The sequence below is a fragment of the Pelmatolapia mariae genome, linkage group LG7 (assembly GCF_036321145.2).
Source record: "Pelmatolapia mariae isolate MD_Pm_ZW linkage group LG7, Pm_UMD_F_2, whole genome shotgun sequence".
Taxonomy (NCBI): Eukaryota; Metazoa; Chordata; class Actinopteri; order Cichliformes; family Cichlidae; genus Pelmatolapia; species Pelmatolapia mariae.
In genome coordinates, this window is record NC_086233.1 from 61,033,759 (window position 1) to 61,055,440 (window position 21,682).

The 21,682-nt window shown below is 41.0% G+C and overlaps 1 protein-coding gene across 4 annotated transcripts in view; it reads left to right on the plus strand.

Moving 5' to 3' along the window:
- Positions 1–21,682, plus strand: part of si:ch211-1e14.1 (UPF0606 protein KIAA1549) — a 36,082-nt gene that overhangs the window by 9,396 nt on the left and 5,004 nt on the right. For 2 of the 4 annotated variants that reach the window (XM_063480086.1, XM_065471411.1), the window contains exons 3-20: positions 2,797–4,893; positions 5,013–5,101; positions 6,095–6,254; positions 6,376–6,506; positions 7,605–7,797; positions 7,965–8,024; positions 8,116–8,261; positions 11,402–11,579; positions 12,357–12,541; positions 14,046–14,207; positions 14,468–14,746; positions 16,707–16,936; positions 17,864–18,000; positions 19,032–19,046; positions 19,452–19,657; positions 20,129–20,355; positions 20,450–20,594; positions 20,675–20,989. In XM_063480086.1, coding sequence (XP_063336156.1) covers positions 2,797–4,893; positions 5,013–5,101; positions 6,095–6,254; positions 6,376–6,506; positions 7,605–7,797; positions 7,965–8,024; positions 8,116–8,261; positions 11,402–11,579; positions 12,357–12,541; positions 14,046–14,207; positions 14,468–14,746; positions 16,707–16,936; positions 17,864–18,000; positions 19,032–19,046; positions 19,452–19,657; positions 20,129–20,355; positions 20,450–20,594; positions 20,675–20,989 — 4,955 coding nt within the window. The remainder of the gene's footprint in view (positions 1–2,796; positions 4,894–5,012; positions 5,102–6,094; positions 6,255–6,375; positions 6,507–7,604; positions 7,798–7,964; positions 8,025–8,115; positions 8,262–11,401; positions 11,580–12,356; positions 12,542–14,045; positions 14,208–14,467; positions 14,747–16,706; positions 16,937–17,863; positions 18,001–19,031; positions 19,047–19,451; positions 19,658–20,128; positions 20,356–20,449; positions 20,595–20,674; positions 20,990–21,682) is intronic. The other 2 variants (XM_065471412.1, XM_063480083.1) reach the window with 2 other exon arrangements.

A 21,682-nucleotide genomic window follows, 5' to 3' on the forward strand; every position in this document is an offset into this window, starting at 1 on the left:
TTCTTGGTTAATAATCACAAATGTGACTGTATATGAAATACTGTGTCACTGTAATGGTGTGTTGAGATGAGGTGACAGTTTGGGGTCTTGTTTAACAGCGTGACCTCAAACATCAGCATTGTTTTCCAACATGCTCTTATATAAAGCTTGTCTGCACTGTCTTTGCTTCTTGTTTTATATATCTGTAGCGTTCCAAACATCTGTTTGTTGACAGCCAAATGAGTTTGACTTAATTAAGAGTTATTTAGCAGTTAAAATAGCATCTTTCTCACAGTTACCTATAAAAGATTTGCTGCCACTGTAGAATGACTTTCATTTCTCTGCTGTGTTCTCTGTAGAGACTAGATAACTAGATGCCGCGAGTCCTTCTATTTTAGTGTTTCTCCTGTTATTGTGTGCTCAGTGCAGTGTACACATGCGTCTGCCCAGCTGTGTGTTACATCCCTGTGGGTTCAAAGATTTGGCACAGAAACCAAGAATCTTGGAAAATGTGCAAGACAGACTAGCCTTCACAGAAGAAAGACTTGGCTTTTCTTTTCCAAGTCCTTTCCAGCATGCTCTGTTATGTTAGCATGTTGACTTGATTAAGGTACCAGCGTAGGTTATAATTAAGCTACGAGATTTCTCCTGGGCCAAGCCAGAGGCGTCTGCTTGTATGACTCGATGCAGTAAATTGAAGATGATGGCCCAAAAATGTATTCATTTTTGTTGATGTTTTTTCTAAGCGATGCGATCTGCACTAGCGCTGTTAAAAATAGTCTTCTCCCTTAGCTTATTCTGTGGCTATTTTCAAGAGTGCATGATTCTGCAGAGCGTCTGTGAACTACAAAAAGCAGCAGCCTTTGCAGCTGCTGCTGAGTCACTATGTAGAGGCTGTTGGTGGCTAGCTTCTGGCAATGACAACAATGGTGCCTTTGAAGTCTTGCTCTGTTCAAGACCTACTTTCAGTGACAAATTTAAGACTTACAGTCTGCACCAAGTTTATTGAAAAGAGTTTATGTTTGTAAGCTTCAGTGCAGACGTGAGACTTGCATCAAGTCATTTAGCTATCCATAAACCCAACAGCATTAATAAACATAATTTATTGTAAGCAGGCACACTAAGTCATCCGGTCTCTGATTATCTGTGGTTGGTTTGTTGTGATGATTTTCTGCCATAAACTCATGAAACAAAGACATCTTCATTTTTATAACCGTGTTTTTCAGTCAGTTCAGTCAGTGGACAATTAAATCATCACAACAGATAAACATCTGCCATTAACACTGGTAAAATCATTTGATTTGATAATAGGCCACTATTAGCAACAAGGCTGGTAATGGATAATAGTTATGTTTAACTGACATTGTTAAATTCTTGCACAGTGTTAGTAAGACTGCCATGCATTAAGGTTGGTGAAACATATTTGGGTATATGAAAGAGGCAAACATATGCAGATAAGTGTAAAACATCTATTTTCCATTAATAATTAAAGAATTGTTCCAGTTCATGTAGGGAGTGTTAAATATGCCAGGCAGTGGCTTGTAATCAAGACTCTTCCCAAATTAAATCATGCATGATGTGCATGTACTTTGTTATGCAATATGGAGTGCTTTGGCACCCAAATAGAGTTTGAAATGCGTTGCGTAAGCGGCATTTGCTATTTCTGCATTTTGACTGCTCAAAAGTCGGCCTTAATGATTTTAATGATGTGTGCATGCTGTAGAGGGACTTGCTGATGAGCTGAAAATTGCACCATCCATCAGTTCGAGATCAGGTACCATGAAAAAGGGTCTTAAATGCACTCTCGAGAGTTCATTGGTAAAATCTTAAGACATATGGTCCATGCGTGTATGTCAGCATATTCACAACTGGAACCAAAGAAATCTGTCATTGCTGGCTTTTCTTTGCTTCCCCAATGTTTTTCACATCATTAGCCTGTGAGACCATCCTTGGTCTTTTATTCTAATGGCATTTTCTTTAGTTTTTGATTTTTGTTTGTTTGTTTGTAGCCACTTAAGCAAAGGAGAGTTAAACTAGTGACTAGGTCTAATTATTTTTCTCAGGAGTCAGTCTCAGTTCTTATCAGTATCAATCTATGTACAGGCTGTAGGTGACATACATTCAAAAGGTTTTCTGGGAAGCTATCTCCACTTTTTTATCGATCTGAAATTTAAATTTGATCAAGCTATTTTCAATATAGTATTGATTTATTGTAAGTATAAATTCATCCGGGTGCATTGTCTTCATGTTCACTGTTTGTTGCAAATGGACATCATAATGGACCCTGTTCCATTATGATGTCCTTCCATTATAATTTTTTTTAAACCCTTATAGATGATACAGTTGATGTTGGCCACTTAGACACCAGTAAACATAACACCAATGTTCACTAATGTAATGCCGGTCCAGTTATACAACATAGCTTAGAGTAGGTAGCCTCCCTGTCTGCCGTGAAAAGTCATGTTTGCTCTCATCTTGGCTCTGTGTGCAACAGTTTAAACACACTTTTTTGGCAGAAATCACACATTCAACACTGACTGCATCACACTCCTTCATTCCTGTTAACAGACCAGAGTACAAAGTAAACATTCACAAGGGATGAAATTACAGTTACTGATTCATAGGGCTGATATGAGATTCAAGCTCAGCAGGGTATTTCTTTGTCTTTTTATTACTGAAACAACCATTTTCAGCAATAAAAATTAAATGGTAAAATGATTTCTTTAGAATTAGCCTATTTTTCAGTCATTGTCTCTCTAAATAATTTTCCCTGTGTTTTCTGTACTGATTCGAAGCATTGTCTTTGTTCCTCTGCAGATGAATCTCCTTTGGACTCTACACATGATCCCATGGGATTTCTTGGAGATATCCAAAGTCCTACATCATCACCATTAGCCTTACCAGACTCGCATTATACTGCCTTTGAGAGTCTAGACTCACCTGGTGCCCTCCCATCCAATCCTGAACCAAGCCTTGAAGTTAGGACTGCTGATAACATTCATAGGGGGCATATTTCATATGAAAACTCCAAAGTCATCATGTTAAGAGATGCCTCTGCAGAAGAGCCACACACTCTGACGACTCCAACCTTAAGACCATCTGTACCTGTGCGGGAGTCTAGTCCACAGTTTCAACGACCAGCTGAACTCTCCTTAGGCTGGAAGCTGGCGAGGTCATCTCTCTCAGAAGCTCAAACAAAGTCCCAGCTACAGCCTTGGGAAAATATATCCATAACATCAGTAAAGCCTTCTCCAACACCCCAGCTAGGTCTTAATTCTGAGAAAAGGATGACCTTCCAGCCTGAAGGGCCTCTCGGGCCACCTATTCAGACTTTCACAGACCTTTTAGCAGATGAATCGCATATGAAACCAATGTATGCAGACCAGCTGAGCTCCAGTAATCCCCCACTGGAAAACAAACATGCATATGATATAAACATGCTACCCAACCCAGATGAGATTCAGTCTCCTGGCTACAAGGTGCCTTTCATCACCCCCCACCCTGCATCACCTTCATCTGAACCCACAGAGCTCTCTCCAGAGGACTTCTACCCCACCAACACCATGGAAGTAGACTGGGGGTCTGGGGACTACTTGGAGACGATGTCTTTTTTCAATGCAGATAGAGAAGACTATTCTCTGGTCACCAAGGTGCCCTCCGACTCATATGATCTAGAAGACTATACAGAAACTTATGACACGTCCTTCCCTTCCAGAGTGGGCATATCTCCCTCATCCCTGAATCCTCTGTACGTTTCCCCTTCCCCCAGCCTCGTGACAGCGTACAACACCGTAGTTTCTCCTAGATCTATTTATCCTTCCTCATTTTCAGCAACAGTTCAGTTTTCCCTGGAACCTACTCCAACACCTAACAGTGACGTGCCTGACATTTCAGACGTAGATTGGTCAGATACATACACAATTCAACCGACAGATGTCCTTTTGCCAGACATGAACAGCTTGGAATATTATAACAATCAGCTGACCAAGGAGAATAACGGTTCAGAAACCGGAGCTGAACACAGGGGGAACATTACTGTGGTGTCCATCAGTACTACAGACAGCACACCTAACAACAGCTTCAGCAATGATACAAAAGTGATTGAAGATGAGTCCTCCAGTGATCTCTCGGGGCTTGAGCCTCATGATGAAACGAGCTTTGTAGTAACCACAGAGGAGAGTCCTCAGTTGGCCAATGCCTCTCAGCCTTTTCTTGATCCTTCCATAGTCCCAACGCATTCCCTCCACTCCTTTTCTTCTTCGGATGGTCAGGTGTCCACCACAGATTGGTCTGCACATACAAACAACGTTGGCCTGGATAGCACTTCAATTACAGGATCTGTGCAACCAAGTACAACACCTTTGCTGCCAGACGATTTAAATTTTGCCTCCTCTCTTACGTATGTTCATTGGTATGTTACAGAGTCTCCCCCAAAAAGTACTATGGATGCAACTGCTGTCTTAACTGCAACTATAGACTTCTCCCCTGTTCCCACTGAGCCTGCTGCCAATAGTACAGCCGGTACAACAGAATTAGCTCCTGAAGAGTCTGCTTTTACAAATGATCAAACTCTCAATGCAACTATAGTTTCAACTGAATCCACGTCTCAGAATGTCACTCTGCCCCCTCCATTTGTGATGGGTGATCAGGGGGTGACTGAAGATGGAGCTGACACCCTAGCCACACTGACCTATATCCCAACCAGTAGTGTAGTTAATAAAGTCTCTACTACACCCACAAGTACACCTGCCACAACTACTCCCCATCAAGCCACAACCAGAATTACTGCCACCTCTGAAGCCTCAACTATTGCCAACATCATTTCTACCACTGTTGGTAAAATCACAGCTATAGCACCAACATCAAGATCGTACCTCTGCAACGTTAACAAACCCGCTTATTTGATCAAGATCGGTAAGTTAGGCATTTAATTTGTTTTGTCTTACTTAACTGTGCATAGCTTGAAAGAGTTATTCATAGACAGTAGAGTATACGAGAGACATTGACCATTAACTTGTGCTTTTTTTCACAAGGTTTTCCAGCTGGGGCCACTGTAGGATATGCTAAATCTCAGGTCAGAGACATATTGAAGGGGGAATTTAACAAATCAGTGGAACTGCAAGTAAGTTTATTAAACATATTTCCATATATTTTAAATAATGCAAGGTGTCAACCATTTTTTGCAATTAAGAAAAATATGGGGGGAAAAATGGGTTAGCGCTGTTGCTGCACAGCAAGAAGGTCTGAGTTCAATTCCACCATCAGGCCGGGGTCTTTCTACGTGGAGTTTGCATGTTCTCCCCGTGTTTGCGTGGGTTCTCCCCAGGTACTCCGGCTTCCTCCCACAGTCCAAAGACATGCACTTAGTGGGGATAGGTTAATTAATCAATCTAAATTGCCCAGGTGTGAATGCGGGAGTGAATGTGAGTGCGAATCCTTGTCTGTCTCTGTGTGTTAGCCCTGCGACAGACCTGTCCAGGGTGTTCCCCGCCTCGTGCTCTGTGACAGCTGGGATAGGCTCCAGCGCCCCCCGCGACCCTGAAAAGGATAAGCGGAAGCGAATGAATGGATGATAATAATAATAATAATAATAATAATGTATACTTTATTGATGCATTTAACCCATTCACTCAGTGAAGCAGTGGGCAGCCACTATTCAGGCGCCCAGGGAGCAGTGTGTAGGGATGGTACATTGCTCAGGGGGTACCTCAGGGTAGCCATTCAGTGGATTCAAACCCCGACCTTCTGATCATGGGGCGACCACGCTACCTACTGAGCTATCCCTGCCCCATGGATGGAGAAAAATATCTAGCATTAAAAAGAGACCGAAAAAGGTAAAAGAGATGTTGTTAGATTTTTGAGCAATTGAGTGAACGGAGTTGTAGTGGCTCACACAGAGTGTGGGTGTAAATTGGTGGTATGCGTTTGTGTGTTAAAAGTATATTCTATGTTTGTGTAGGGGTGTTTTTGTGATTGTAACAGCGGCACATACAAACTCAGCCAGACCACTTCTGTCACATTAAGTTCCAGAAGATACACAGCCTATTTAACATAAGTTACTTAATTTACAGTGTGTGTCTCTTTAATACAATTAATTTCTGCTTTCTTAATGTAGGTTGTGGATCCACCACCAAAATTTGTGTTTCGAGTGGTGTCGGGTCCGGTCGTGTACACAGGCATATCTGTCGTCAATGCACTGAGGAGGTCGGGGCGCCGCTTCTTGTCTGTTTCTCCAAACTGGTCGACGGCAGATAGAAATTATCAAGTCCACTCAGGTAAATGACCTTTTGTTGAGTCTTTTTCCGAGGGCACTTGAAGCATTTAGCAGAATTTGAAATTTTGTGATGACCTTTATTTTTTAAGCTCAGTCAGAAAGTATTCAATTCATCTGTGCAGTGTTGCAGTTTGTTCCTGGCCACGTAGACGTGCGGTTCTGCAACTTCAGTGAGAGCATCGAGAGAGGTTTGACCAGGGCCTTCGCCGAAGTCCGCAGGCGATCAAAGGAGTCGACTAATTTCACAGTGCATGTGAGTGGCACAAAGTGAGGGAAGCAAGCCATGGGCAGTCATGGAGGTGCATTCCAGCTGGGATGTTTTCATTAGGATGCTTTCATTGTGGCTTAGGATCCGAAAGAATTTGAAAAAATGAAATATTTAATTTCTTATCAACTTGACCAAATACAACAAAAAGACTTTTAAAAATATCGAGTTTTTACTCAAAGAAAAAAAACTGAAAATGTTGTTTGTTCACTAAGCTGACCAATACAAATCAAGTCATTTCACTCACTGATCTGTGGGATTCTTTATGCACTGCGTGTTTTTACAGATTAATATTGCTATTATCTAAAAAGGCTGAAAGTATTTGTAATTGACAGTGTTTTATGAGCATTATAGAAAAAACAAAACAGAGAACTCAAGAGGAAGTAATACTCAAAGAACAAAGCTCTGCTATTCTGTAAGATTAAAAAGTCAATTATAAGAAAAGAAAACACTGGAGTCTTCCTTGTGTTCTCAAATGCATCGCCTGTCTTTTCAAGGTTGGATCAACCTCATCAAACCACAGACAGCATCTCTACAAAGAATGCTGCACATGTTACTGAGAAGCACTGTAATAGTAGACACAATGTAACGTCCATGTAATGCAATTTTGCAGGAGCAAAAGCCATCGCTCTGCATTTTGCTTCTTTTGGAAAGGAGCAATTAATTGCTCTGTCTCTCCAAAGTATGGATGCTTATGGTCATTTTGGGTTATGATAATTATTGCCAAATAAATACAACACAGAGCTTATAATTAGAGGCAAGGATTTAGACCCAAGTGTTCTTGTGGACACTATACTCACTCCTTGGTCTACTCGTTGTTCATCTTACCATAACTCATGAGCATGACCCAAGTGTTTTTCACATGGCTACTTCTTTTTCAAGTGCTTCATGCTCTAGTTGTTGAGTATTAAAGAAGATTATTTTTTGTTACTAAAGAGGTTATTTGGTCATATGTAGTTCTCTTTTCAGAGGGAATTTAATTGTAGGTCTTGACACAGATACTACTTTAACAGTAAGATAGAGAATGTTTTGTTCATTTTAATATGTGTTTTTTCTGTTTCCTATAACACTACCACTGTGTTTCAGATTGTAAACATCACCATGGCTGCTCCCATATACGAGGAACAAGGACTAGCGAGGAAACCGGTGGACATTACTTTCACTGTTCGCAGTTCAAGGAGTTATCTGATGGGGTCAGAGATTAGCAATGCTCTAATGAAACTCACTATGGTGGAATTCAGCTATTACATGGGCTTTCCTGTACTGCAGATCGCTGAGCGTGAGTACCATACTGACTGTATTTGAACTATTTCCATTTTCATATTATCAGTACTGTATCTGGGTTAGCTGGGAAATTCTGAGCGTACTCTGATTGTGATCGCCAACAATGAATATGAGTAAAGGTCACAGCACTTATTGATTAATTTTATAATTTTTTTCCACTAGCTTTCCATTATCCAGAGCTGAACACCAGCCAACTGCTTCGCTCTTCCTGGGTTAGAACAGGTATAATGATTTTGAATGATTTTTGTCAGTCTTACAGTTCATGTAAAGCAGTTACTACAGAGCATATTACTTCTGCTGTGTGTATATGTAGTACTCCTGGGTGTGCTGGACCAGAAAGTGGGTGAGAGGACCTTTCAAGCTAACATGGAGCGCCGGTTGGCCCTGTTACTCGGTGAAGCAATAGGATCAGTCAGACGGGTTAAAAGGGCCACCACCATAGGCAACAGTAGTGTTCAGGTAATATGCTTATAGATTCAATAATCATTTTACTCAGCTTATATTTACAGCTCCGTAGCCCCAGGCTCACTGGGCCCCGTTCCACATGCCACGAATGTAAGCCATATCTTTATTTCAATTTTTTACCAGAGAATAAATATTACATATATGTAATCACATAAAAAATGCAAAGGAATTTCTTAATTCTTTGTGTTCCGTGTCTCTCACTTTCATTCTCTATGCAACTAAGCTTTAAGCTCTTTCGGGATCACAAATACTTTTTTACTTTTTAAATTTCTTGTTCCTTATATAACAAAACTTCTAAAACCTCTGCAGATCCATCCTTCCTTGTACCATTTGTATCATCATACCCTGATACAAGCTCTCTCTTGCCACCTTTTCTGAGTACAGAGGGTTCATTATGTGAGTGTGACACTGTTTGCAACCAGTGAAAGCCTTAGTGCTTTACTAATCAAGCTCTAGCTTTTGTGGGTCCTCTCTGCACCTGCTCATCTCCTCTCTAAGGGGACAGGATACGGCTCGATCTCCATGGCAACACCATCCCATTCATCTCAGGGGCAAGCCATTCAAAGACCACAACCTCATGTTGCCTATTTTTTTGTCCTCTTCCTCGTTATCCCAGTCCTCCTTATACTCGATGGCTCCTAAGAACATATCAGTTAATAATTGCGTCTTTTTCTCGGTCTGTAACCTGCTGTTGGGGGGCTAAAGAGTCAAAAAGTGAATGTTTGTCACAGGCACAGAGACAGTGGTAGGTAAAGATTCGGAAATCAGAAGAACAGGGAGAGCAAAAAATTCAAATAAAAGTAACTGGTCAAGCTAAGACAAGATGACTGTCAGTGCTAAATATCATCATGTCCATCCATTTAGGACCTTTGTTTTTGCCTCGGTGAATTCTACAGAATAATATAGAAAAGAGAAGCACATCAGTGGTGAACCTTTGCTGTCTGCATTTCTGCTAAGATTAGATCTCTAATTTTAGCTCTGGCATCCTTTCTGCTCTTCCAAATGATATTTTTTCAAATCCATAAATATGATAATGTGTTATTCACGGAAGCCTTATTATGCGGTTACGTTCCATCCCCTCTTGATAGAATGCTGTTATGTAAGAAGCCTGTTTTAATATTTCAAAAACACTCATCTTTGAGTGCCTTATTGGATGTAATGAAAATGAAGTTACTCAGATTGAGCGTCTGAACTCTGCCTTGCTTTCTTGCACATAAATAACTATGGTGTATCTCAGACAGATGCCCCTGACTGTCATGACAAAATGAGTGTAGTGTTGTCACCAATGAGAATATCTTATGAGTCTGCCCAGACAGATGAAAGGGAGGTTGAATTTGGGCTGTGCAATAACACGCATTCACACTGCCCTCTTTCCACTCTAATAAGCAGACACGGACTGGATTAAACCCTGAATGAGGGAGTCTGCCCGGCCGTTTTTCTGTGGCAGCCCAGGCATGACCTGCACTTTACTCTTTTCAGTAATACAGACAGCAGACTGTGCTTGTGCCTCAGGGCACCATCGGGGAGGCTGCACACACACAAACAAATCAGTCAAATTAAATCGGTCAAAAAGACAAATTGGACAGAATTTAAAAATATTTAAGCAATGGATCTCCAAGGGGTATGCAAAATGTGACCTAAAATGATGGTTATGTGTCTGTGTGTGTGTATTTGGACCATCTTTACATATCTTGAGGGACCAAAAATTGTAAATTTACTATACTTGTGGGGACCAACAGCCGTTATGGGGACAAAATCCCCATCCGCACAAGTTTGAAGACATTTTTGAGGCTCAAAATGTGGTTTTAGTGTCAGGGTTAGGGTAAGAGGCTAGGGAAAGGATTATGTCTATTAGATGTCCCCACGAGGATATGAAAACGCAATGGTGTGTGTATATTGTGGACACAGGAGTCAGTCCCTATTTTAAAACTAAATTTTGTTTAGTTTGTAGAACTCTGTAACTTTCAGGTGCTTGTATAAGCATTAAATACAGCAAGGTGGACTCGAGAAGGTCAAATGGTTCGAGTCTCAAATCTCAAATCTGTCGTTAAAAATAAAAAACCAACAATGATTAATGTTGTAAGGCTCGGAAGAAAATGAGGTGCCACTGTCTCCATTAAAAAGTCATCTTTACTGTTAAGATTGTGAGACTTTGCTCATTAGCACCTTCATCAGAAATTCCATCTTTAATTTAGAGTGTGGTCGTCCTTCATGAATCCATTTTTAGAAGCATTTTGTCATTTTTTTTCTCGAGCACAGTCTCTTATCCACAAATGTTTCAGATGGGAAACTTTGTCGGATAAGGACACAAATGGGAACATTAAAGCATGCACGTGGAAATGAAGTTTAGGGTAATATACATGGTCCCCTGTTTGTGTTCTTAAGGAGTGAACCAAGAAAAGAAATGCCCTTTAACACTACTAACGACCACAAAACTGAGAATTGACAGCCTTTGTCCCTTAGCAAATAAACAGAGTCCGTTGGTTATGCTCCAGCCTTTATTTCCCCCCGCACCATCTGGAAATGCTTACCTTTGGGGAAAAAATAAGATTACTGGCAATTCGGTAAAAGGGCTTCCATCACATAGGAGTTACTAGGTCTGGCAGTGACTCTGTTATTGTATGACAGCCATCAAATCTGGGGTGTGATCAGGAAGATCTGTGACTCTAATAAAAAGCAAAAACACACCTGTTTTTCTTTTTAAGGTCATCTCCTTATGCACCTCTGAAGCACTTCCATATATCCTACTATGTTTATATTGCTCCCTGGAAGCAATTTTCTGTCCCCTTCTACTTGCTCCAGAGAGCTCGCTCTCCTCCACTGTGTCAACACAGCATCCCTTCAACTTCAATGCACTGGTGCGCAATTGCACACTTGACAGTATGGGTCATTTGCAGCTAGTGTTTTCCCTCAGATGCCTCAGGAAGTTACAGTAGAGCTCCTTCGACAGTCTGACCCTGGAGGATAAATTCATGATGCATAAAACATTGAATGTTTTGGGGGCGGGGTTTAAGAAGATCTGCTCTTTCCCTGCCTTTTATCTATCACAGCTGTTGCTTTAAAGAAAATTACCCATATCTGTTCAAAATTGCATTCTGAAACACTTTACCAGTCCTCCTTGTTTTAATTCCCAGGTTGTAAGCGCAGGCCGGTTGGCGGGTGCTGACCTCCCCCTCGAAATAGTGTATTTTGTGGAGGGGCCTAGTGGTCAGAGGATGCCTGCAGATCAGACTGCTAGCCTGCTTAACAGCCTGGATGTCCAAAGAGCTGCTATTGTCCTGGGATATCGTGTACAGGGCATATTGGCACAACGTAAGTATATCTCAATAAATAGATAAAAAAGATTATCTATGATAGTTCAAGTCAATCAAACACTCCCATGTAAATTTATTTATTTTGCTAGTGTGTTTTTTCTTTTTTCTTTGATGCTGGTAGGAAGCTTTAGTGTATTTAAACAAAAAAAGACAAATTATTTTAGCTTCACCATCATTACTGTTATTGGTAAATGTCTTATGGCTAATTGTTCTCAAGATCCTAATAAGAGGAAAAAAAGGATACCGACTGCCAGCTCCACATGTATCTTTGCATGTTTATAGTAGCATTTGAGCTAATTATCTCCCTTTGTACACGCTGCACCCAAACCCCGTCTTCCTTATTAGGAATCTAAACAACGGATGAAGGCTAATGAGAGCCCCTCAAGGGAGTTCTGTCTCCGTTCTGATTGTGTTCTTTTATGGTGCTTTCCCAGAGGATGAAATGACTGTTAATTAAAACCAAAGTAGCGCCGTGTCTGTCCAGGGAGAAACGAATCCAGGTTATTTTCTGTAGCTACGGTTTATAGATGTCCCCTAAATCGCTCACCTTTATAGATTCAGTCTGATCAAGGCTAAAAATCAATAAAGATGAGCTCATTAGCATATACGAGTATCACTGTTAATAAATACAGAACATATGAAGAGGGGAAGAGCAGCCAACCTATGGGAAATACTGGTAACAAAAAATACCTGGATTCTAAAATAACCTTCTCCTCCTTTGTTGTCAATATATGAACTTAGCAGTTTATGGTTTCTTTGTTTTTTCTAATCACAGCTGTCGAAAAAGTGACATCTTCACCCTCTGACAATGAGAACACAAACGTGTGGATCATCATCGGGGTTGTGATCCCCCTCCTCGTGGTCATCGTCATCATTTCCATCCTTTACTGGAAGTTGTGTCGGACAGACAAGCTGGAATTCCAGCCAGACGCCATGACCTCCATCCAACAGAGACAAAAGGTAAAGTTCCATCTTTACTTTACAGATGCTTTCCTGCATCAGTGTTTCAAAATTACTTTTGTGCCGTAAATGTTATATTTGGAATATGGAGGAATAATGATGTAATGAAGGTGTTTTGGTGGTATTAAGTCATTTTTGTTAGAAATAGTTTGTAATTAGGTTTACTGGATTAATCCTGGGATTATAAATCAGCATGATTAATAAAGGCTATCTCTCACTGCCATGACTGTGCTGCAAGACCTCACAGATTTGGACATCATGATGCCGTCTTCTGGGTGAGATTAGTAAAACTTTAATACGTCTCTGCTGGAATCATTAAAGGACATGTGCTGGGTTAAAAAATTATGATGCTGCTCATACAGCAAACAGCCTCGGCAGCTCTTTTTTTGCTTGAAACAACCAACAATCCTGCTCTACAGTTTCCCTTTGGCTCATTTTGTGTTCAATCTGTGGTTATTGAAAAGCCTCTCTGGCTTTTGTATCTTCACTTAATTTTAGAAGTAATGCTATTTGGCTGCCCTAAGTAAGATTTCTGTCATAGTATTACCCTCCCTGAAACAGCTTTCAGACATAAGCTGTGGACAGTGAATAAATCTGACTGCCCTTGTCTGGTGGACAATCACAAACTGCACACAACAGAAACACCAGTACCAGACAACCTCTCACTATTGCAAATGCTCTGTTTGGTTTAGGCGAGGTTTGACACATGAGCAGAGCATGCAGGAGGCGGGGTGCTATACATGATGCAAGCGTGATCACAGGGATTTTCTTCCTGCACTCTTCGCACATTGGCTCAATATTAGGCAACTTGCTGTAGATTGTTAGATGGCGTCTGTGTAATACCCGCTCTGACCGATTCTGTCATCTGTGTACTCGTGTACACAGTCTGGAAACTTTCATGTTTGCACGTGTATGTCCCTTTTTATCGTCACGAATATTTTATTCAATCTTCTAATGTCAGGCTGTATATTTTATTCCTAAGTAAGAAATTAACTTAACAGCCAGTATTTGGCTGTCTTGTTTTGTTTGTATTAGTCTGGTGAAGTTCATATGTGGTGCAGAAATATAAGACTACACAGGTGTTTGACATATTTACAGCGTTGTACTCATAACAGTTGTATTAGAGAACTTTGGTACTTCTTACTACAACAGTTGCTGAATCTCTGTCTAAAACGTGTCCACCTGCAAAACTCAGCTTGGACTAAGAATGCATGTGAACAAGACAGGAGTAAGACTCCACTCCATCCTATGTATGTATATTTCCATTCCTAATTACAAACAGCCTGTTTGGGTGGGTGTCTCTGGATGTTTTGGTTTCAAAAACTGCCTCATCTTTTCATCTCTGTCTGATTCCCCTTCACTTGATCTTTTTTATTCATACTGTAACATAACCTTAGCATTTGGTCAGTGCTCTGACTCAGACGTGTATCAGTGGCTGTCACTTAGCTCATCCTCTCTGATCCATGCATTCATCTTTGACTTAACACCACTCCTCTTCTCTCAGTCTACTATGTTACTCAGAGAATCAAGGACCTCTCGTCAACAGCGACTCCCTCAAACTAAAAAAGGTATTGAGTTTAGTGAGGATGAAGAGGAGGAGTATGAAGAGGAAGAAGATGATGAAGAGGAGGAGGAAGGGGAGGAGAAGGATTTTAAAAAGGGGAAGGTACAAAGCAGTGTCTGGTGATTTGTAGAAAATGTAGTCAGACCTGTTGTGTGTTTGTTGGAAGTAGCTTGTTTATGGTTTATTATTCAAGTGTTGCACAATTATGCAAAGAACCAGACCGTATACACATTATATGGAGAAGAAGTCAATTGTTCATAGTCTGGGTATTTACTAGTTGTTACAAATGATACAAATAACACACAGTAGCTCATCACTTATCAGCAGAACAATTTATCTTATTCATCATTGCTTCTGCTTAGAGATCAGTAGCTCTCAAGAGCAATCAGGGTATGAAAAATGAGGAGGAAGAAGAGGAGGAAGCTGAAGAAGAAGAGGAGGAAGAAGAGGAGGAAACTGAAGAAGAAGAAGAAGAGGAGGAGGAAGAAGAGGAAGAGGATAAAAGGAAACTGAAAAGGAGAGAAGGTACATCGAGAGAGCAAAAAAGGGAAGAGATCAAAGCTGTGAAAAAGAAACCAGAGGAAGTGAAGAAAGAAGAGAAAAAGAAAGTATTGTCTAAAGGGAGACGAGCCGAGGAGGAGGTATATCATGTAGTAGACGGGAGATTAGTGCCTGTTTGTGTTTATAGATGTAAGATCTCCCTCATTATGGTATCTAGAGAGAAAAGTGTGTGTTTATAGTCGGTAGATCTTGTATATACAACTCTGTTTCCCCTCACAGAAAAATAGAAAAAGAATCAGCATGTTTACAGATCATATGAAGCTTGTATTTAATGAAACACTGTCGTTTCCACTTTAACAACATCGTTGGGACAGGAGCATATTTACTGCTGTGTTGGATCACCTCTTTGCAAGCAAAATGTTTTTCCATTATTAGTTTGATTTAAAGTGCTCGACAGTTCAGAGTCACTCCTGTTTCATTTTTATGTGTCTGCACTTTCTAAACTGTAGAAACATGCTGCTCGAGTAGGTGCCAACAAATGGCAACGTATGTTCCTGTATGTAACATGCAGCATCAATGGAGCATTAACATACGTGTAAGTTACCACTGCACTGCGCATATCATAGCAGATGCTAGCTTTTTGTTTTTCATGTTTTATCTTTACTTTGCATGATACTTTCAACTTGCAGTGATGCAGCTCTGGGACTTGCTGCAGAGATTTATTTAGTTTTTCTTCATATTTTAATGATGTTAAAATAATGTTTCATCATCATTATTTTAATATCATTAAAATAATGATATTATGTACTGTAGATGATGAAACGCTCCAAATTAATTGCAATTTCAATACAATGTGGTGAAGGCATCTGTTTCTCTTTTTAAACCCAAGTCACTAACCTGAGTCCTCATGTGACTAATACTTGTTTAGATTTTGTTTGTTTGTTTGGTCATTTTTGTTTCCCTTTTTCTTTTAAATATTTTTTTAGTCTTTGTAGCTCCTGTCCCAACTATTTAAAAATGTATTGCTTATACCAAATTTACGGTAAGCATTTATTTTTTGGGAAAATTAATACTTTTTCACATGTTATCTTTACATTTTAAAGGACCTAATAATCCTTTTTAGGAAACAGAGTTGTACGTTGTGTCTGTGTTGTTGTAAATGGTTTATTATGGCTATGATTAAGTCATGTGTTAGTGGTGTGTGCGTTCAGCTTCAGTGTTGGCTATAATGAGTCATGGTTTACTATTTGAGGTGTTGTGCCCCTCAAAGACTGGCCTCATTTGTGCGCCACGGAGAACAGTACACACAATCATATACCCATTTACTCCCCCCAGGAGTAGCAGTTTCAAACTGGCAAGCAGAAAACTGGATTAGGAATTTTATACCAACAAGCCTCTTCTAAGCTGTACATTTTGCCTCAGTAAACTCAGTGTGCGCACATGTAATGCAGAGAATTAGGGGGAACACATCACGTCACTCTTTGCTTGTTGCCACATTTCAGTGTCGTAGGACTAGAGTTTCACAAACTGCCTGCAAACACACTCAGATCTGACATCTTCTGTTTACTCTTCTGCTGGCGGAAAGTCCTGAGGGCTTTACACTCACTGCTTCCGTCTCCAGCCTCCATCCCCCACCACCCCAAAAACAGAGACACCAAGTCAGTGTTTACCCAAGTCTCTCTCTTCTCAGAGACTTTCTCTTTATTCATTCTTGTCTGACTGTGTGAGTCTCCCACCGGGCATCCATTCATCAGTCATTTAGCCCAATTATGTCTCGAATGTGGCATCGTTCTGGTTGTCATTTCCCTCATTTACAAATCTGGAATTTTAATGGAATTTCATTGCACTACATTGGACTATCACTTTCTGATCTTCAGTTCCCTGCTTTCACCGGTATTACTCTCATATTAGCATTTGATGTAATGTCAGAGGCTTTAAAATGTAAAGGTTAATGTCACAATGAGACGGTGAATGCTCGTGAATGCTTGTCAATAAGTAAATACTTAAGTGAAAGTCGTACTCGCTCCCTCGCTGTCTTGCAGGTGCAGCTTTCGGCTCATGTTTATCCACTCGTTCCTTCTCTTCTGCCCGTTTCTTTAGCTGCAGGCTCCCACCGTTAAAGGCTTTGACTTTGCCAAGCTGCACCTTGGCCAGCAGAGCAAGGATGATGTCATGGTGATCCAGGAGCCTGTCCCGTCTGGCCTCGGGCCCGTCCAAGTATCCATTAAAGATGGCCTCAGTCCATCTGAGAATGGGGAGATCCCCACTCCCATTTCCAAAACGTCCGCCTCCTCCACAAAGGCATCGCGCAGTGGTCGAAGGAGAGGAAGGTCAGTGCTGCTCACAGAACAGGACAGTGACAAAACATAAAGGCTTACGTTACCTAAAGCAAAGAAAGAAAGGATAAGCAGTTCTAGTGAAGTTCATGATTACAGGCAGCATATTTTAGAGATACGGTCACCTTTTTATTTTCCACACATGGTGAAACACTGGTAGCATTTTTTAAATTGTGCTAACATTTCTGTATACATTTTATTACAGCTTGTTTTTCCCAACTGAGGTGACTTTCTACCTCCTTCAATTAGGGCAGTTAGCCAACCAGACAAAAAGCTTTTGACAGATCTTCTGATTAATTTATGCACCAAAGAAGAAGGAATCTTTTTTTTGCTCCCTCAGACAGGTCTGTGGAACTTACAGAGGTTAAGCTGAGGTGCATTATAAATATTCATTTTACTTTGTTCTTTAAATATTTTTGCCCTGGCTCTATTTTTCTACATTTGATATAATATCAAAGCTTAACTAAAGAGTTTTCAGTTTTGATATCGTATCGACAGCTTAAATGAGTTTGTGCAACATTACCAGCCTTTCCCAGAACACTTACTCTTCTGGTTATTAGATATGTGACACCAAAACAAGTACAGCAGTTATTGCTGGATACATTTATTAACTCCTGTTACAAATGTCTTCCATTACATCAGTCCCTTTTATTGGGCAGTTGGCGCTGGTTGTTCCTCCTTGCTCGACACCATCCAAGACAAATTATTTAATGAATGTAATCATTCTGGCAGCGGAAATTCTTTAAGGCATTTATTTCAACAAGTTATAACCAATGTTATTATTTCTTAGAAGTCTCCTCCCAGCTTTTACCTTTCTGCAAGAGCACAGTTTTTGATTATGCATGACATTGAAGCATGTTCGTGCGCTCTTGGGCTTCAATTATTCATGTAAGGATGTGTTTGTGTGTCTTTCCTGGGCAGGATCTCCTCATCAGATGGTGACTCTGTGTTAAGTGACCATTCCAGTGAGCGGGAATCAACTGAGGAGAACCTGAGAGCCCAGGCCACGCCCAGCGACAGCAAGCAGACCCGTAAGGTCCCCATCAATGTTTTAAACGGTAAGTGGCCCTGGCAACACTTAACTCGCTCCTCCAAACACGGAGAGCAAATACGAGGGGGAGGAAGAAAATGAAGGGACTTGGCTGACATAAATAGATAAAGAGAGAGCAACCACAGCTAGCATGTTTTGATTGACAAGGAGGCCAGTTTGAGATTGTAAAGGGAGGAAGAAAAGACAAAGCAGAGGAGACGTGAAGAGAACCCAGGCAAGGACATAAAACAGAGTGAAAGTAAAAGAAGCAGCTGGCAGGAATTTCTATTCAGTGGTCAAAATAAGACGAGACAGAGAGGAATTGAGGAAAAAAGAAAAAAATGCTAAAGTTACTTTATCTGACAGCTTTTTGATAGATTCAAGCCTGCAGTGCCACTCAAGAGATTACGTGCTGGACCTCGAGCCAGTCGGGCACACAGACTGCAGCCTGACTCACACACAGAGGAACAGTCTGTGTTTTGTTATTGATAAGTCTCTGCTGATACTGTACTATGCTCTGCTCGGTGCTTTTAACCTGGTTAAGGTTAGGGTTAGGATTGGGTTAGTCTGACAGCAACCCCCTTTTTTTAATGTAATCTTTGCCAAATTGTCATATCCAGGAGAAAATCCCAGATGCACGTATGAGACTTGGTTCATTTAGAATGTAAATAAAACACAACCAAACAGTAGTCCTAGCTTAATTGGGTCGGTGGATACCTGCTGGATGAAAAGAGTTTAATTAGATTACAGATGAAACACATTCAATATTAAATAATCAGCTGCATCTTGTTTTCTTCTTATTCAGAGCAACATCTTCCTTGCTTTTTTCCAACTACTGAATAAAAGATCTGAAGAAATGAATGTATCACCTATGGAAACTTGCCTTTTCCTTTCTTTTGATCTTTCCTGGTTATGTTTCTTTTCTCTCATGCATCCGTGTCAGCTACACCTCTGTTTTTTTTAATATTGTTGTCAGTATGCAGCAACCACTTTGATTTTTGTTCTTACTTGATCTTTCACCCTAGTAAGACTCTCTTTCCTTTCTTTTGTGGTTTGCAGGCAAGAATAGAATTGGTAAGAGCTTGCCACTTTCTGTCTCTGTCTCTGTAGACCTCAGGCTTGACCTCCAGCAGCTGTGTCTGTGTGTTGTCTGTTAGTTCTTTGGTAGTTTTGTGCACAGCTTGTTCTCACCATCCATCACTTCTGTGCTGAGCTGTCAGTCACAGCATGGAAACAATAACTTCACAAACAAAGGCAAAAGCCATTGTTTGAAACAAAGCTTAGCTTTTGGAAATAGAAATCAATGTTTTATTTTCACGTAACCCGCAAGAAATTTGGCAAAGAAACATGGACATGTTTCATTAGTCATCCTTATGCATTAGCTGTTTGTGTAAAATCTATGTCCCCTAGCTTAAATCAGCATTAGCATACGGTGTGAACTCGCTGCTAACATGTCATGACCTTTGTTTTATTCCACAGGTCCTCCTCCAATGAACGATACAAATGAGCAGCTGTCTTCAGCCTCCATCTTTGAACACGTTGATCGGATATCTCGTGGCACCGACGCAAGCAGGAGGCTCCCCAATAAAGTCCAGCTTATTGCCATGCAGCCTATGCCTGTCCCACCACTCCACAGTCTGCCCGTCAATGGAAAATTGTCAGACACAAACCAAATGACCAAAGAGGTTTGCTGCTCTCATTTTCTTTTTTAAGGAGATAAATAATCCAGCAGTTTAATGTTAAAGACGTGTCTTTTTATTAAAACTGTTGGATCAAGATTTGCTTTACTTTCGCAAGCACATTAGAAAAACGTGGGTTACAGAAAGATATAGTTTTACTGTGCTGTGCTGAAGTGCTGAAGTTGAAAAATTGCCAAGCTAATTATTTCCCACAGGCCTTGCAGGAGTCTCATCTGCTCCTTTGAAAAATTTCATCTCAATGCAGAATAAAAAAAACAAAACCCTGACACAAACTCTTTGGTCAGATAGTTTGAAAATGTTCTTTCTCAAAGAAGAAGTCATAGGAACAAAGTGAAATCCTCCAGAGTCTTTTGGAAGATGTAATTCACATATGGTTGAAATTTCATTTGTGATGCTTCTGTGGTTCTTATAATTTGCCAAACGAGCTAATACTGATAATTGTAATTTGATCCTCAGATCCAGGTAGCATTGAGGCACAAGTCAGAAATTGAGCATCATCGTAACAAGATTCGTCTTCGTGCCAAGAGGAAGGGCCACTATGACTTCCCAGCTATGGATGACATAGGCGGTCTTGGCGATGCAAAGGATCCGGATCGTATTTATCACAAAGAACAGATGCAAATCGATAAGATCCTGGACCCGGATGCTCAGATGCCCTCCGTCTTCATGGAACCCAAGAAAAGGTTAGAGGTTATGAATTTTTGACTTTTTGGTGGAGAACTTGATTTTCTGTGCATGCTGATAATATATTTCTCCCTTTCTTCACGTGTTTCTAAGTGGTCGAGGCAGGCGCTCACCAAAGCAGAGGATGAAAGACCAGATGAATGGAGGCATGATGGAAGCAGACAAAGACCACCTCATCACTGAAGACACTGATGCTGCTTACAGAAAGTGCCCTGGGGTCAACAATGTGGCCTACGTGGTGAGTAACACAGAAGAAGTAGGAAAACCTTTCACAGACCGTGTAACCTTTCTGAGTTCTTTGCCGTCTATGTTTTCCAGTCGGACCCTGACCAAGGCCCAGGATCCCCTCACAGGAGTCCTTCCCCCACAGATGATGTCTTCCCAGTCCCCACTTCCTCTCCTCCCGGCCATGCCCCTCCCCCACCACCGTACATGCCCCCACAGCCCTCCATCGAGGAAGCACGGCAGCAGATGCACTCCCTGTTGGATGACGCCTTCGCTCTTGTGTCACCCACTTCTCAGGGCAGCACTGCCGGGATCACTCTCCCAGGGGTCAACAGCAACCCTCCTAACTCTAGCCCTCCAGGTCATGGGCCGAGACCTTGGGGTCTTTCCTACCAAGCTTTCCCCAGCGTAAGTTGCCGTCTGTGTACAAACGCTCTGGCTGGAGCATTGTCCATCCAGTCAGCTATAAATAATTCAGCTGCCATATTGCATGGAACAAGAATATGTGTTACAAATAGAAACAGTGGGAGACACAGCTTTGCATTCACTATCACTTTCTTAAGGTGTTTTGCTCTCCTGCTCAGCATGAAGCCTATTGCTTCCAGTATAATCACGTCCTCTTAGCAAAGTACTGACTTAAGTATTCCTCCATCTGTTGCAAGGTGCAACCTTAACCCCCCCACTGGCTATGTAGAGCTCCTAAGACCCTTCAGTGATATAGCCATCACCCACGTAATCTTTATTAATTCCTGTTAGTGTAGGCTACTTTCAAAGAAACTGCTTGGAAGGCTTTACAAAGCGAGGCCAGTTTATGCAGTGCCAACCTCTGTTATTAACACTTAGCTACGGCAGCATAATACTATTTATGTACAATTATCCCTTGCTTTGAAATTCATGAGAGGTAGAGGGCTTAGCTGAAATTAAGGTTGTTTTTGTAAGAAGAAGAAGAAGAAAACCTAATCGGTACTTTACAAGTGCAAAAATCTACTCTTAGTAAAAACAAAAACAAAATAGACGCATTGTATGGCTCTTCTATGGTCCAGATCTAAATGTGTCACTTCATTCATTCATTGATTCATTCATTCCCTGGAAGTGCAACCT